At 39.3% G+C, this 16,001-nt stretch overlaps 1 protein-coding gene across 3 annotated transcripts in view; it reads right to left on the bottom strand.

The window, feature by feature from the left end:
* Positions 1 to 10,590, bottom strand: part of LOC126874566 (treacle protein-like) — a 38,235-nt gene extending 27,645 nt beyond the window's left edge. For all 3 annotated transcript variants that reach the window (XM_050636804.1, XM_050636805.1, XM_050636807.1), the window contains exon 1: positions 10,008 to 10,590. In XM_050636804.1, coding sequence (XP_050492761.1) covers positions 10,008 to 10,028 — 21 coding nt within the window. In that variant the 5' untranslated portion in view covers positions 10,029 to 10,590. The remainder of the gene's footprint in view (positions 1 to 10,007) is intronic.
* Between the last annotated feature and the right edge of the window lie 5,411 nt (positions 10,591 to 16,001).

Below are 16,001 nucleotides of genomic sequence, written 5' to 3'. Positions count from 1 at the left end.
GATTGATCACTATCAGAGTTTATTGCCTTATTTCAGTATCGTATTTGGCACGTCTTTCTCATCTTATGTATATTTGAATTTTATTTCATTTACGTAAACGGTGTTGCAAAGAATAAAGGAATATAACGCAATAACAAAAGGATCTCTATTATTTTCCTTTTAGTAACTGTGATTTCAAATAAGAACTTCTTTTCTCTTTCGTCATGATCACGAATCGCTTCTACCATTTAAGTGATTGCAAATTGTAGATGACAGAAAACTTAAAAAAAAAAGTCAAACGAATGTTGTATCCTTTGTAAAATCTTCTAAATTTGTAGAAGAAAATTTCTGAAAAGATCATTGATTTGAATTGGTGATGCAATAAACAATTGTTCAGAGTTTCATCAAAATGTACAATTCATAATGAAATTAATCCTAAGGTTAAATTCAAATTGCTATCGAAAAGCAAACGAAACGTACAAGCGAATAAATAAAGCTAGGAGAATTTTCGCAGCTTTCCATGACGTCTGGAGTCAGGGAACACGAGTGAAACAGCGAGAAAATTGTGTCACATTTTTCTCTGCGGACTTTCCGCGATTTCCAGGAGGACGCGACCTGTCATAGTTGTGCAGTTTTTCGAAGCCAAGCTGCAGATGCTTCTTCGTGGCATGTTGGATGGAAAAAAGAGACTCGAGGCGATGTCTACGAGTCCGTTTAAATATAGCCGCGAGGTCTTCGTCCATGTTCCCTCTGGAGTATCCACAGGCATGTTCTCTCTTCAAGTGTACACGTACGAGAAGAGAGAAACAGTGAAACAAGGACGGACAGAAACAACGAGCAAACGGAAGGAAGGAGAAACGATATTTTCTAGAATACTACAGACTATAGTGCGCTGCCTTAAACAATACAGTGAACGGATTTGAAATGATACTTCCTGGTAGAAGCACGCTTTCTCGATTGGAGAAATGCATTAAATCAAACAACAAATGCTCCTCCCTTAAGTTATCTGAAGACTGAACTGGTATTTTTCGAACATAAGGTGGCAGGTTTGATGTATCTTTCCCTTTCCTTTTCTTTTTTTTTTTTTTTTTTTTTTCAACGTAAAAATAACTTCTCTGGAGTGGTGGTTTCGAGTATTTTTGATGAATGTGAAGCTTGCTACTCTTGTGTTTCTTCTTAGGTGTGGTACTTATAAAAAAGTGTACCTTGGAACTCGAATTTGTAGATTCAACGTTCGAAACTAATACATGTAATTTGATGCAATTTAAAATGCTTTTTACTTTAAGATGCAAATTAAAAGTTACGAGCTATCGATAAAAATTTATTTTTCACGAAACATTATGTTATTTCCTATATGCAACGTAAAATATGAGGCAAAAGACCTCTCTCAAACTTGAGAAAATTTTACGATAATACGGAAAACATGATTGAATAAAATACGAATCGAAGGATGCGCAATAACCATCATTTAACAATTCTGTATCCTGTTCCTTCCACTCGCATGAACATCGTGTACTTCCACCCTACTGTGAAAACCAGAGACAATGAACATGGCTGCTAACTCGGCGAGGCGGACGAGCCAAAATATTTTCCACGCGACCATGCTAGCTAAGCATATTGTTCCGCGTAAATTCCATGGTAGGGTGAAATGTATGCGATCGGATCGGAGCTGCACCACGGCTATCGGAAACACCTGTATCCGATAGCAACATCGAGGCATCAAATGTGGATGCGACTCGACTCGTTAGTCGATTATGCATCGTCGACGTTCAACATGAACACAAAGCACTGGCCAAATACTGGCCAGCCTCTCGGCGAACATAATTTATTGTCCCGGTATGGCGCAATGAAAAGCCCGGGCATTATCACTATGCCGCTTTTATCACAAGCATCTAGTATTAACGTGCAATTTGTCAGAAGCTGTGTAACACGGTGAACGTGCTAGCGTTTAGAATATTAAGGAATGGCGCGCCAATTGGGATAATGGTACCTCGATTTGTTTATTGAGATTTATCGATCGAAGAGCCGCGTGCGATGTTCTTTTCGAGAAACGGAGAAGAAAATTTGACGTTTATTGATGGATAATATCGTTGATATAGTTATTGTTTTTAATTATTCCTTTTTATGATGTACTATATCATAAAAATATTTGAACGTTTATCATACAGCATTTTATACATATTTTATTCGTTGTTCGAAACATTTTGAAATTTCACTAGCATCGGCTAATAAAGCACGGCTATCACGATTGACAAATTGTTATTAAGACCTAAACTATGTTCGTACTAGGAAACTGTTGCAACAACGGCTCAAATACGTATATGAATTAAACAACCCGATATTAGCTCGTAACGTAAAGACAGGATTAACCAGGAGTACCAGAATTGCATTTAAAATACATCAGGCTCGTATCCTAGGTAACCCTCTAGACATTTCAGCCGAAACCATGGGGTGCGAATGAATCCGACGAACATCGAAGCGATCAGGGAAGCGTGTATTTTTCCATTTAACGCCGACTGCAATTGGATGCACAGCGGTTGCTCGCGAGCCACGGATGCATATGCATTTCCAGTTGACGTTCCTCCGGAGGGGCTGTGCACGGAGCGTCGAGAGGGTAAGAGGAGAACGCTCAATTAAATCGTCCCGCGGCAACGTTTTGCCGTGGCAACAACTCGTCTTGAAATATTCAGAAGAGCCTTTAAATCTTTTTCTCTATCTTCAGCCCGAGCCACTTCTCCCCTTGCCTTCGTCTCCCCTTCGTTTCCCCTGTTCATATTCTTGCGTCTCGAAGCGTCTCTTATCCACCGTGACGTTGGATTTTCCTTCTGACGTTTAATCGCGTTCAAGCTGTTTCAAGCGCGTGTCTATCTTTTGAAAGAAGAGAGAAAGTTATTAACGAGCGATATTACCCTATGATTTTCCACCCAGCGACGACACCGATTTTCCAACTTTCGTTTCTCGCTTTCCCTTTAATTTAATCGCCGGTTTCATCCGTCCACAACGATGTTCGAATAAGCTTGGAAATAAACGGTGCGTTCCAGTTGCACTATTTTTAAGCGACGCCGTTGGCTTCGACGCGATATTACGAGGGTTTTGCGTTTTAACGCGACACGATTTGTTGTTTCATCCTTGTAATGCCCGGCCTTTCTCACCGTCACCCTTTCCCCCGCAGATTCGCGAGATTTATCGTCGCCTCGGGGACAGCGATGAAGATCGCCCTCCTCGAACACACCCTTCTTTCTTTTATCGCTGTTTCTTACCTTCTGCTCTTTCCACGAACAACAAGCTTGTAATATTTTCAATATGTTGTCTAAGCTCGTTTGGAAACTCGCCTTTCAACGTACATAGTTTGATAACGTTAAATGTCATAAATATGAAGATAATAATGCGAATAATTATCGTTATTTACAAATAATTATATCGAGTAGCGTCTTCTATCCCAGTGAGTTACGTGTAAACTTATCTTCTTATTATCTGTCTAGATTTTGTTATTCATTTAATAAATTGAAAAGCCAGTGACTGTAATTCTATATGGAGAAGAGGATTTAAAATGTTTTACATATCCAACATTGCGTAACAACTCCGTATTAAATTTTATTTATCTCGAAATCAGGTAATAAATTATTAAATCAAATTCATTCGAACCAATTGCAGCTAATAATTGGCACAAAAAATACTAAAATGTTCTGAAAATATTCAGAAAGCGCGATAACAAAGTTGTATCGATATGATTTACAAAATATGATACACGAGATATGCACATAACGAGATATCGATAAAAACGTATCATATTGTACCGTGAAACGTAATATCACAAAAATTGGACAATTAAAAATGAGAAATTATACATTCGATATTTACGACTATTACTTAGAAACTTTCTATCTCTTTTCTCTGCAAGGTAGCGATTAATTCCACCTGCGAATTACAAATCGCAACAAATACACGAGATGATTCAATATCACCGTAAATACATAAATATTATTAATTACGTATGAGGGATCGTAATTAATTCCGAGTCGAGTGTTTACGATGTTGACGAATCGCAAGAAATGAAATGTCTCAATTTGCCCGAAGTTCACGCCGCGTGTAAATGTCGCGGGGCAATCTTAAAGACCAACTTGTTCGATTTCGCGTCTAGGAAGTGGAACGCAAACACGTTGTACCCCGGCTAAATTTATCATGCGTCCCATCGTCGACGTACCTCGCATCGTTTACTTACGCCGTTTTAGAGATGCCCGCCGATCGACGAAATTGTCGTTATTACGTAAAATAATTCCATTGAAGTCAACCACTGGCAGAGATTGCAAACGCTCGTGATATCGATTCTCCTTCTTGAAACGGTTATATAATCGAAATAATGTCATAACTCTTATGAATAAAAAAGATTTTGCCTGATATCGATTCCGGTTATATTCTGCAGCCCGTTATTATATCGGTTTTGAAGTGGTTTTATATCGATCCTATAGTATTTTTGTATCGGTTCGAAGTAGTTTCTAAATCAATTCTGCAGAGAAATTCATTCGCCTTTTTAAAGTCGTAACACATTTATTAGCGCAGGTAGGAAAAATGTTATAAGAAAACATTGTCGGTGTAAAAAATCGCGTATTAACACAAGCATATACGTGCAGGTTTTACAAGTGCGGCGATGTATTCAACTGTTACATTATTAATTTAAATGGAAATATACAGGGTGGTTGGTAACTGGTGGTACAAGCGGAAAGGGGGTGATTCTACGCGAAAAAAGAAGTCGAAAATATAGAATACAAATTTTTTTTAATTTTCTTTTTTTTTTTTTTAATTTTTCCATCGAGACAACGATCTACAGTGAGATCCGTTATAACGTACCGCACGCGTACCGAGCGAAAATTCAAAGTCGATTTTCTCGAAAACAAAACCTCGAACGAAAAATTTTTATTCTATATTTTCGACTTCTTTTTTCGCGTAGAATCACCCCCTTTCCACTTGTACCGCCAGTTACCAACCACCCTGTATAATCTTTTCGGATAGAATCCTTTCATCGATCTGCGTAAATAGTATCGGACCAAAGTGGTCAGAAAATGGTTAAGTTCACGAGATATTTGAAACAAATATTTTTTAACTACTTTACGATCACCTTACTCAAATATTCAATTCGTGTATCTGTGAAAATAATTTAGTTGAAAAGTTTCTAATTTATTTTATCGAGAGAAAGAGACGAAAAGGGGAAAGCTATATACCGATCCAATAAATTTCGATATCGCGAGTTCATCTACGATCCAGTAGCAAAGCCAGTACATCGCGCACATTAAGATTCACCCGTCCGCAGAAATCCTCTTCGACCGACTCTCACTCTGGAAAGTTCGAAAAGGAGAAGATATCGTACACCCTTGGCTCATCCCCTGATGCAGCCGTGTTTAAAGAACTCCAATAGACGAGAGCAAAACTGTTCGTTCCCTCGAGAGCTTTCTTAAAGCTGTCGGCCGAAACGACCAGGGATATTCTTTATCGGGCTTCGCAACGAAAATCTCACAGGAACGGTCGATAGGTTGGTACCTATCAGCTCTTTTTGAAACTTCACACTCAATATACAGGATATTTTCACTGGTAGAGTAAATCGCGCGACATAAGCAATTGACTGGATTATTTTTTTGATTCTCTGCTTCCCTTCGGAGTGTTCGTTATGATAGATACGTATAATGGATAAATTATTATCAGATACGAATGTTATATTCAAAAATGTACACAAAGTACTAAATATACGTTATAATATATTTGTTTCTTTAGGGAATTGCAATCGTTTAGTCAATAATCTTTTTCTAGATTTTCCTTCTTCGATATTTACTCTTTCACGTTTCACGTTTTATACGGGTAACATTCTTTCAATTTTTATAGGCTACTAATTAAACAAATGATATGAAATGATAAATTAAAAAAAGTGATTCAAGTTGTTGAGAATTGTGGATCTTAATCGCAGAAATAAAAGTAAAGGAACACTACGATTACACTTAGAATTTATATTAAAATAGTTTTAGATTTATTTAATAAACGATTTGCAGGATCTTCGTCGATATACATTTGCACGCGTCTCACCGCTCTCTTTGTCTCACCATCTTCCATATCACACTGCTAACGGAACAGTTGCTGTGCACACACATACTTCCATACATTCATACTCACATACGCGTGTCACTACTACACGGCTAATCTAGTTAGCACACAAAATTATTCATATCTCGATACAAATACATCAATTATACATACTAAACGGATTATACGAAATTATAAGTTAAGAAGACATATCTATTCGTTTTCTTTCTACTCGATCAAGTAAAAAAAGAAAATTAATTACATTAACACCCATCGCGAAGCTTAAACACGCTAATTGCTTGAATGAAACACTGCGTATGCGTGTCGCGTATGGTGTGCGTATTCATATAGGTATAGGCAGATGAAAGGTTAGCATGAGTAGACCGCCGGCAGGCATACGTCGTCTGGGAAAGGCCCGGCTAATTTTGCTGGCCACGGCACAGGCGACCTGATGCCGACGTATGAACGCGTTTCCGTGAGGTGCACACCCGGAATTCGTGCCCTGTGGCTGCCGAGCCCGAGCTTCTTCGGTAAATGTTTACCTCTGCGCCGCTGCCAGCCGATCTATGTATTATTATCGGACCCTTGCAAGTTGGCTTACGACGTCCAACACCGTCTGACCATCGACCGTACTCTATCTACTGCGCGGTTTACACACTGTATCTACGTACGAAGATCCGCGTTCGGACATTTACGATGGGACTGCTGATTTTTAGGGCGATCTTCGCTTCGAGTAATATTTCGAGATAATTGGCAAATTAATGGAAACGTGTGTTTGGAAAAGGGGATTGGCTTACCTGTTTTATGGTATAGTAAATGGAATATTTCATCGTTTTAGTTAAGCATCTTTCCAAACGTATACAAACACAGAGACTGCTGTGAGTTGCTGAAATATACCACCGAGGAAGTATAGTGTCCTATATTGTACTTCAAATATAACTAGAAAAAGGAAACATAACTTGGAACAAAGTTATTTCTTTTCGCTAGAACATCGACTATGCAAATGAGAAAAGAAATAGCCTGCCGATCAATTTTTACAGCTTCCTGGAAATAGTAATCATACGAGAAATCATAAAACAAACCCAGCAACTTCTCGTTGAGAACTCGAGAGCAAATAATCAAAAATTCAAAACTCGATATAAGATCCGAACTGTATGTACATACGTGCGCGTATCTGTATGCTGTTGATATTCTCAAGAAAATCATTCAGCGATATCCGTAAATTTATTGAGGAGTATGTCCAAATATTTTTGCCATGCAATAATGAAACGCGATTTTAATGATCTTATGAGGGAGGTCAGTGTGCTCGATCCCTGAAGCACGAATATGTGTAACACGTGCAAGCGATCACTGTCGAAAGAAATCGGAAAAACGACGGAGGGGCAAAGTCGCGTCAGCGGCGTGACTGGCGAACGGTGGTCTTAAATTCTAGGTATTTTGTAAACAGCGACGCGGCCTGCGTGAAACAGAGGATCGCGTGCGACCACGGCCTTCGGACGATAACGTTAATGGACTTCATTTACATCGCATAATTATAGCGGGCGGTCGAGTCGCGTATAGATTACGCGTGAGGTGCAACGACCACAAAGAATCAAATACATCCAAAATAATTGTTCGTCGCTTACTTTGCTTAAAATTTGGGAATTTCTACTTACGATTGGTAAATTAAATTTTTCATACATTATTTTATTAACTGAGGGCCACAGTGTTGTAGGTTGCCTGTCATTTTTCATAAAACCTAGTATCTTAGGTTTATCGTTATAAGAAATTTAGTATAACATTCGGGTTATGAAAACGCATGACGTAACTAATCGTGAAACTAAAATGACGATGATCTATGAATCGAAATACGCGATTAAATGCAGGCTCTCAAAATCTTCTCGCTTTAGTATACGAGGCACATAGAATATACGAGTAATACGATATGTTCGTTGTTTTATATTCGGTTTATTATGGATTACTGTTAGTTTGGATCAGTTTTGCGTTAGGTTTATTGCTACTTCGTTTATTACTTTATATTAAGATTTAACGTCTTCGAGTTTTATGATATAGTTTGACGAAGTAATAAAGTTGTATGATATATTGAAACATTGGATGGGAGCAAAATAGAGGGTATTTGTACATAGTAGATCATCTTGATCGAGATCAATTATTGTTGATCATTGTATGACATGGTTGAACTATCGTCTCAAAATATCAAGGAACATATCAAGCACAGGTCGTCGAAACAATTGTAATATATTGTAATAAATATTGGACAAATACTGCGTTATTAATTCCAGGCAAAAGTATAATTTTATATAAATTATACCGAAGATAAAGAGGGAAATAAGCATAAATTCGTATATTTTTGTCAGACAATGAAACTTGTGAAACATCGACAAAGAGGAAATCATTCTGATCGTGAGAATGATAGAACGTTATAACTAAATTGAATTTCATTCGGTGTTTATTCGAAAGGAAGCAATAAATGCCTGTGTTTACGATTTATTTTTCAAACAGTGTTTTTAACTGTAAATTAATTTTTTACGTAAATTAACTTGTATTATATAAACTAAAAGAATACATTTAATTAAAAGCATGAAGTTTTATAATAAATTCAATTCTCTTTTTCTAGCTCTTCTTTTTCCTCCAGCTGCATTCTTTTTATAGAAAATAATGAAATATTTCCTTGGTTATGATAAAACCTATTTCATTCTCCCTTCTCAGCGCAGTAAATTGCCAAGCTAATCAACCAGTTCGACAACAAACCAGACAAACGACACTGTCTACAAACGAATCACGAATAGCTCGCCTCAGACACGAGCACAGTCATCAACGGGTTAATAATATCTGCACCATGCACAATAAATACTAAACATCATCTCGTCTCTTTATGCAGGTCACCATACGACACGGTCACGCCAATCTTCAATAGTTAAATTCTCAACAAAATCGAGCGATAATATTAGGCTTTCGAATAGTTTAAAATTATTATATCTGACGAACCGGCTAGATTCTCAATTACTTTTTCAAGATAACACGAATCATCGTCAGCAAACGCTGTTTCTTGTTCTAGATACGAGATAACGCGCAACTAGTGTCACTTTGCGTCGTTGCACGCGAATGCAATTATGACGATGCATCGCGTTGACTAAAAAATATATAAGCATATAAAAATATTTGGTTTCAAGTTACATTTTAGCGAACAATTATATTTTAATTCGCGTTATACACGTCACTAAGTACCTGAAGAGACTGCAGTTGCATTTCAACAAAATATTGGATCATTCTTCGAGAATGGCTTGATTCGTTGGAAAGCGATATATACAGAGAATTTATAAAAAAAAAAAAAAAAATAGTACCGATCTTTCACATCTTTTCACATTTTCTTTCAGCATCGATGTATCGTTAAAAACGTCACATTTTATACCGCTTTGAAACCGTGGAATGCGTATAAACCATATAAACGAGACGTTAAAAATTTCACTAGGAAAAGGAGCAAAGGGAAAGAAAAACAGAAACAGCCTTTTGCTCGGAAGAACGCGACAACGAAATGGAGGAAACTCGTCGTTTTCTACTTGCCCGGTTCCCAAAACGCTCGACAACATTAGGGAGAACGCGTTTCAGCGTGGTACAGCCGAGCGGCGTTACTCTGCTTCTTTTTCAGCGTCGCGTTTGCGAAAATTCATCTCGTGCGATGACACCGCGGAACACCAATTATAACTTCGTGTCGTTTTGCGACCGGCGTCGATTTAATGAAGACACCGCGTCGCGTAAACAACGTTTCACCCGGCCGAAACGAACTTCCCAATTAACCGCCGGTAAAATTACGTTTCCCGAACCTACCGCGCCCAAAAACGTTGATCAAACCCACGGTTTTCGGCCTGTACGAGTACGCACGTGCATCGAAATTATCACATAAACGAATTACGATATCCGGTAAACGACTTCGCTGAAACCCTAGTCTCAACACTTACGTAGCTCCTGTAGGACGCCATGATTCGAGCAGCCTCCCCTCCTCGATCGAGCGAAAGCGGAAGGTTTCCAAGGGTGAGATCTCCTGATCGCTCGAGGCGGATTCACCGATCACCATCGACCACCGACACCATCGACGACACCAAAACAACCAGCACCACCACCACCACCAACACCAAGCACCAGCACCACCACCCGCAGCGTGCACCACGTTCGCTTCACCGTGACACGCGGTTCGAGCCGAAAAGACAAGAGAAGAAGGAAGCTGCGGAGCTAAGAAGAGGAAGAAACCGGTGAATCGAATGATCGAGGTGGAGAAAGATGCGAGAACACAGACAGATAAAGCGAGAGAGAAAGAGACGGAGGCACAAGAGACAGATAGAGCGAGATACAGGAAACTAGAGAAGGATTAAACGAAAGAGGGATAAGAAGAGACGAGTGAGGCCAAACGTGGAGAACCGATCGAACGACGAACGGTTCGACGAAGCGTCGTCCCCGACGGCACGTTCTCATAAGAGAAGAGGAGGAGAACGGAGGCGCTTCGTTTCGGACGAAGCTCGGACCCTGAAGAAGAGCCGGCGACCCGCGAGGCACGCCGTGTTCCCTCTCTTTCTCCGACTTCTCTTCCCGAGCCTTCGTTACACGCTCCTCTTTCGACCGTGCTTTTCCATCTTCCTCTGATTAACGCGTACTGACGTCCCGCGCCTCGCCCTACCCTCCGTATATACGTATCGGCTTCTCTCGTTCATTCGCTTCGTTCAGTCGAGCCCTATTTTAAGAATAGCTTCACGTCCTCTCGCTGTTCGGCCGCGTCGGCTCCTTGATGCTTCCGTACCCGCCCAAAGAGACGGTCGCAGCTTCGATCTTGCGAGGAAACTCGAATGTTTAGAAATTTTGGGAAAGTGGTGTTTACCGACCTCGATGATAACTCGATGGTGAACGACAGATTCTACGGTGTTTTCTTTAGGTTAGATTCTTTATATTGCGAATGCTAAGTGCGTGTTGTTGAATAGCAACGATACGTTGTTTCCCGATGAACGTATGCAGGTTTTCTCTCCGAACAGTAATTGGTATAATATCTATGCGCACAGTGTAGATATGTCTGTCGATGGCGATTAATTAATAATGATGATAATGATGATTAAGATTACATAATTTAGCTTTAGATTTTTAGCTTTAATTTATTAAGACGTATAGATTTTATTTATTATTTCTTGATACATACAACTGCAATCACGTTGAGGACTGGTAACTTTTACGAATCTCTCCAAATCTGCTTTGGCAGTATATGTGTAACATTTTAATTATCTTCACATTTAATTGTAACATTTAATGTGTAACGTTTAATTTATTTTAATTATTTAGAGATTTCAATTATTTTACTAATAAGAAAACAAGTGCGGTATGTAGTAAATACAAAATAAAAACCACCCTCGAACTTATGAAAGAAACATTCCACGAGACATCTTCTCGAGTGAGTATAATCGATCTTGTACGTGGAATAGTTGCATCAACGCAATTTTAAAATGAACGAACAAGGCTGGACCGCGGTAAATCAGTAGCATGCGAACGATCTTTGTCGGTGATATGCTATCTGACGTCGAATCGGACGAAAGAGGCTATTATCGAGTTAACTCAAACGATCCACCGACTGCCAAGTCAAATATGGAGTTTACCTTCTAGTTTTCAATACAATTCCTCCTTTTCCTTCGACTCGAGCGTTCCTGTACCTCTAAAAGTATCGAGGAAATCATGCTCTGAGAGAATGTTTCGAGAAAGGATGATAGTAGGTAAGGGGTTTATTCCGCGGAAGAATATCTTACGACGGTAGACGAAGCTATTCTTTGACGAAAGGAGGAGAATTATTCTACGAAAGAATATTTTTAAGGGAATCGTTCCTTGTAAGCACTTTGTATAGGCCGAGTTGTTCCTCGAGAGGATTTCGAAGAGAAGGGAATTATTCTTCCGAAGTATCGGAGATACTCAAAAGCGATTACACTTTTAATAAGAATTCGAAGTGAAGGAACCGGTTGCATCGCTGGACGTATATCGAAGAACAAGCTGTGTATTAGCTTTTAACAATGGTACAATATTGTATCATTTGATAATAACACGTAAATGGATTGAAATGTAACGTTATATCTTGGTAGTAGGAGTTTATATATTTAAGAAAATCGTTCTTATTTCTTCTATCAATTTAAATTTTCCTCGATTGAATAAAAATTTACGTTTAAGTATACTCTTCTATCCAAGTATTGTAAAACTGAAAATTAGGAAGAAATTGAATTCCATCTACCTAATTTCACTCGCTACCCAAAGACAATCAACCAGCGACACAAAGACTTCTACAGCCTCTGCCAATCATCGTTCGCCAAAGCGTGAACCGCGAAGTTTCCTCGTCGACGGCGTTCTCGTGCGATAACGAAAGCGGCGCCAACCACGTACAAGCGCGGCTACAGTAGCGTGCCCGTGCAAGCGTATAATATTCCACGAGGAGTTGAGATGGAGAGGGGTCGGACGCGGCGGTTCCGGAATTCTCCGAAGGATTCCGCGGAGGAATCCGGCGGACGGTGGAGACAAACTGCTGGCAAAACGGCCGTCTTTGTCCAGGAAACGAGGACAGCGCCGGCACGGTTAACGTTTCTCTGGCGACTGGATTCTACAGACCTTGTCTCTTTGTACAACAGATCCGCGGAACTGCTCCTCGAAATGGAAACTTCTGCCCAGAGGAATCGGTTGAAGTATCCTTGAAACCATGAAGCCACGGATTGGCTAGATAAAGCGGACGAACGGGAAAAAGACGAAATAAAGACAGTGAAATGGCAGTTCGTGCGACAACCGGCAGCAAGTCGAGCGAATCAAAGCGCCGACGATTGTTTTACTCGGAGACGAAGGACGTTTCCTTTTCGTCGAGTACGAACCAGTCAGACTGCAGCTTTCGCTGGATTTCGAAAGCTAATTACAGTTCGAGTTCGAGGGTTACTCGAAACCGAACCGGTGACCCGAGGTGGAAATCCAACCGCGCCACTCGACGGAAAGGGAAGGATCTCGTGCATCGAGATCATTATTAGCCAGTGCATAATGCGAGTTGATTAAAGTCTGAAGGAGCAACGATTATTAAAGTGGCGTTGATAACGAGGGACGTCCCGTATCCTGAGGAAATCTCGTTGTCAGATTGTTGAATTATTCCCGGGGATTTTAATTGCTCCGCTATATCAGCTGGTCGTAGGATGGTCGGATTTGCCTAATTGATACCTTCTTCCTTTCATAAGGAATTAATCTCGTAACGTTAATGTTATCGTTGTTGTTTTTGTTATTATTACTATATTGTTTCCAGCTTCGATGCGGAAGCAGAGATGAAAAATGAGGTAGGTATTGGGACTGAATTAAGCGGATCGTTGATTTGAAATGAAAATACTCGAGCGTATTTAAACTTGATTTTACGATATCTTAGACGATATACAAATTTAATTATTAACATACTATTATTTATTGAAATTGTATATCTGAAAATTAATTAATCGCAAGAGAAAGCGGAAAACTAGAAAATTATAGTACAATACAAAAAGGTAAAACAACTTTCCAGTTGCTAAAACTCCTTTTGTAAATAACAATGAATCGGCCGTGAACGACGATAACCCTGTAATATTCGGTTGTTTATAATTTTCACTTTATGTACGTACATATCAGCTTTTTCACTTAAATCGGTAGATCTACTATACATAGAGCAAAGAGTAAGTCTTTCTCCGGGCACTCACATCGCGAATCTGGTGTCGTGCTGCCAACTTTCGACACACGCTAGAACACGCTAGAAAATAAGCGCCAGACTCGCTCGAATACAGTAATCAACATATCCAGTAGCTGAAAAGCAGAGACCGACTACAAAGTTATCGGTCGAGGTTTTATCGAAGCTTCCAGGAGCTTAAATTCACGACTCTTGGTAACGGTGGCGCCACGACAAAGCTTTTAAAAGCGTTTTCAGAAAACATTCTCAAAAGTATTTACCCATGTTGCGCTCCACGTTTTCTATTTACGTATCTCTTATACCGTGGCTATTAATATTTCAACTCAAAAATAATCAACGTAGACGCATACACGCACGCGTTTCTATCCCTTTTCGCTACTAATATCGAGCTATCCTTATACCAATGCCTGCACGGCCATCCTAATCCCAACTGATGCGTCGAATCTATATTGATCCGTGTCAGACTCGTGGTAACAACTTTGACAAATCGTGTCAAATCTTCCGGTGGCAGTGAAAACGAACCGTGGCTGTCTGACCGGTGTCGCAGATTAATCTTAATCAGGTCGCCGAAATCGCGGAAGGCGGCGACGGAACACCGCTTCTTGCATGGGTTCACTCTTCGCAGATCCACCTAGAAATATTTTCGTTCCCGATATAGAAGCACCGGCGTATAAATACGCAGCGAACGGGCAATAAAAATATCGACGAGCAGCCACTCGAGAAGAGACGAGCGAGGACTCGACACAACACCGCGATCACTTTCTATTTTCACGGAGGGGTACACTTAGGACGATGGCACTTTGTCATCGCAAATGCTATTGACTCTACTGACAGTCGAATGGAATCGAGTGAAGGAACACTATTGGATTCTGTGAAAGGTGAGAAGGACGAGGAACGTTGTCGAGGAAATAAGAAGAGAAATGCATACAATCAATGAACTCGAAACTATGGATGAAGTTAGTCCAAAGTACCGTGAATTGAAAAAGGAAATTAATTGAATGGACATGAGCAAGCAACATCGAAAATGATAACAAATCGTCTCGGTATTACGGAAATTGGTTGATCTAAAATAAATTGAAAGCATCGTCGATTAATCTGTCGCAAACGCTTTGCTTTGATTTGGCTACGTAGATACTATGAATATATTGGGTTGGCAACTAAGTGATTGCGGATTTTGTCATTAGGTGGTAATGACAAAATCCGCAATCAGTTAGTTGCCAATCCAATAATAGGTCTGAAATAAATATGGGAACGTACAAGGCGAAAAATAAACAATTGCGTGAGAAAACGAATCAAACACTAATTTACATATTCTTACTCTGATGAAAGACGAAACTTGAAATATTTAATATCGAACAGAAATCAAATTACGATATTATTCAACGATTCTAGTGATACGAAATAACGACTAAACAAAAAATAACGAAAGTGACGAGACAAAACTTGATATAGTGAAGAAAAAATACACAAATGAAAACCGAGAAAGCACGGTGCAAAGTTTAACGCGAGACCGAGGAGGGATTGATATTTCATACGTTCTAGCCCACTTTCCCATTGGATACAAGTGTGTAACGTTCGGACAAGAATAGAGCGAGTTAGTCATCTTGAGTTTCTCCCGGTAATGTCGAAAAGCATCGACTAAAAATTTTCCTGACGATTTCGAACGATGAGTCAATATATTTCTTCCCTTGTCACGGGGCGGAAGTCGCGTCACGTGTTTATCGGCCGTTCATTCCATATTTTCTGATTCTGATTCTTTCTTTATTCGAACAGTCAAGGGATGCTGCTAAAAAAATTCCTTTCGATATGCGTCACTTTCTACAAATGTTTCCCATAAAATATTCACGATCGGTATTACCTTGCATGTTACGAGTTAGATATATGTATTTTACTTGGGTATTTTTATTCCTTTTTTATTTCCTTAAAAATAACAAGAATCGATCTTTAACAAAATTTCCTGAACGTCGTAAAATTCTTGACTACAATAAGTTTCGAATACAGTTTCTATTAAAATTATGAGCGTCGTTCTTGGCAGAAAGGAGAAACGTTAGGATGATTCATTGGAAATTTTTGGGGAATGTATTTTCTCAAGCAAATCAAAGTCAAGTGTAATACAACTTTTTGATAAATGTTTTTATTTTACTTTTCACCTGAGAAATCAACAGTTCTGAGTGATTAAGATTAATGATATCATATATGATGTTCTACACACTTAATAATCATAATTATTTTCTGAGTAAAAGTTTAAGTA

The sequence above is a fragment of the Bombus huntii genome, chromosome 2 (assembly GCF_024542735.1).
Source record: "Bombus huntii isolate Logan2020A chromosome 2, iyBomHunt1.1, whole genome shotgun sequence".
Lineage (NCBI taxonomy): Eukaryota > Metazoa > Arthropoda > Insecta > Hymenoptera > Apidae > Bombus > Bombus huntii.
The sequence above is the reverse complement of the archived record's forward strand: the minus strand, read 5'-3'. Positions and strand labels throughout refer to the sequence as shown.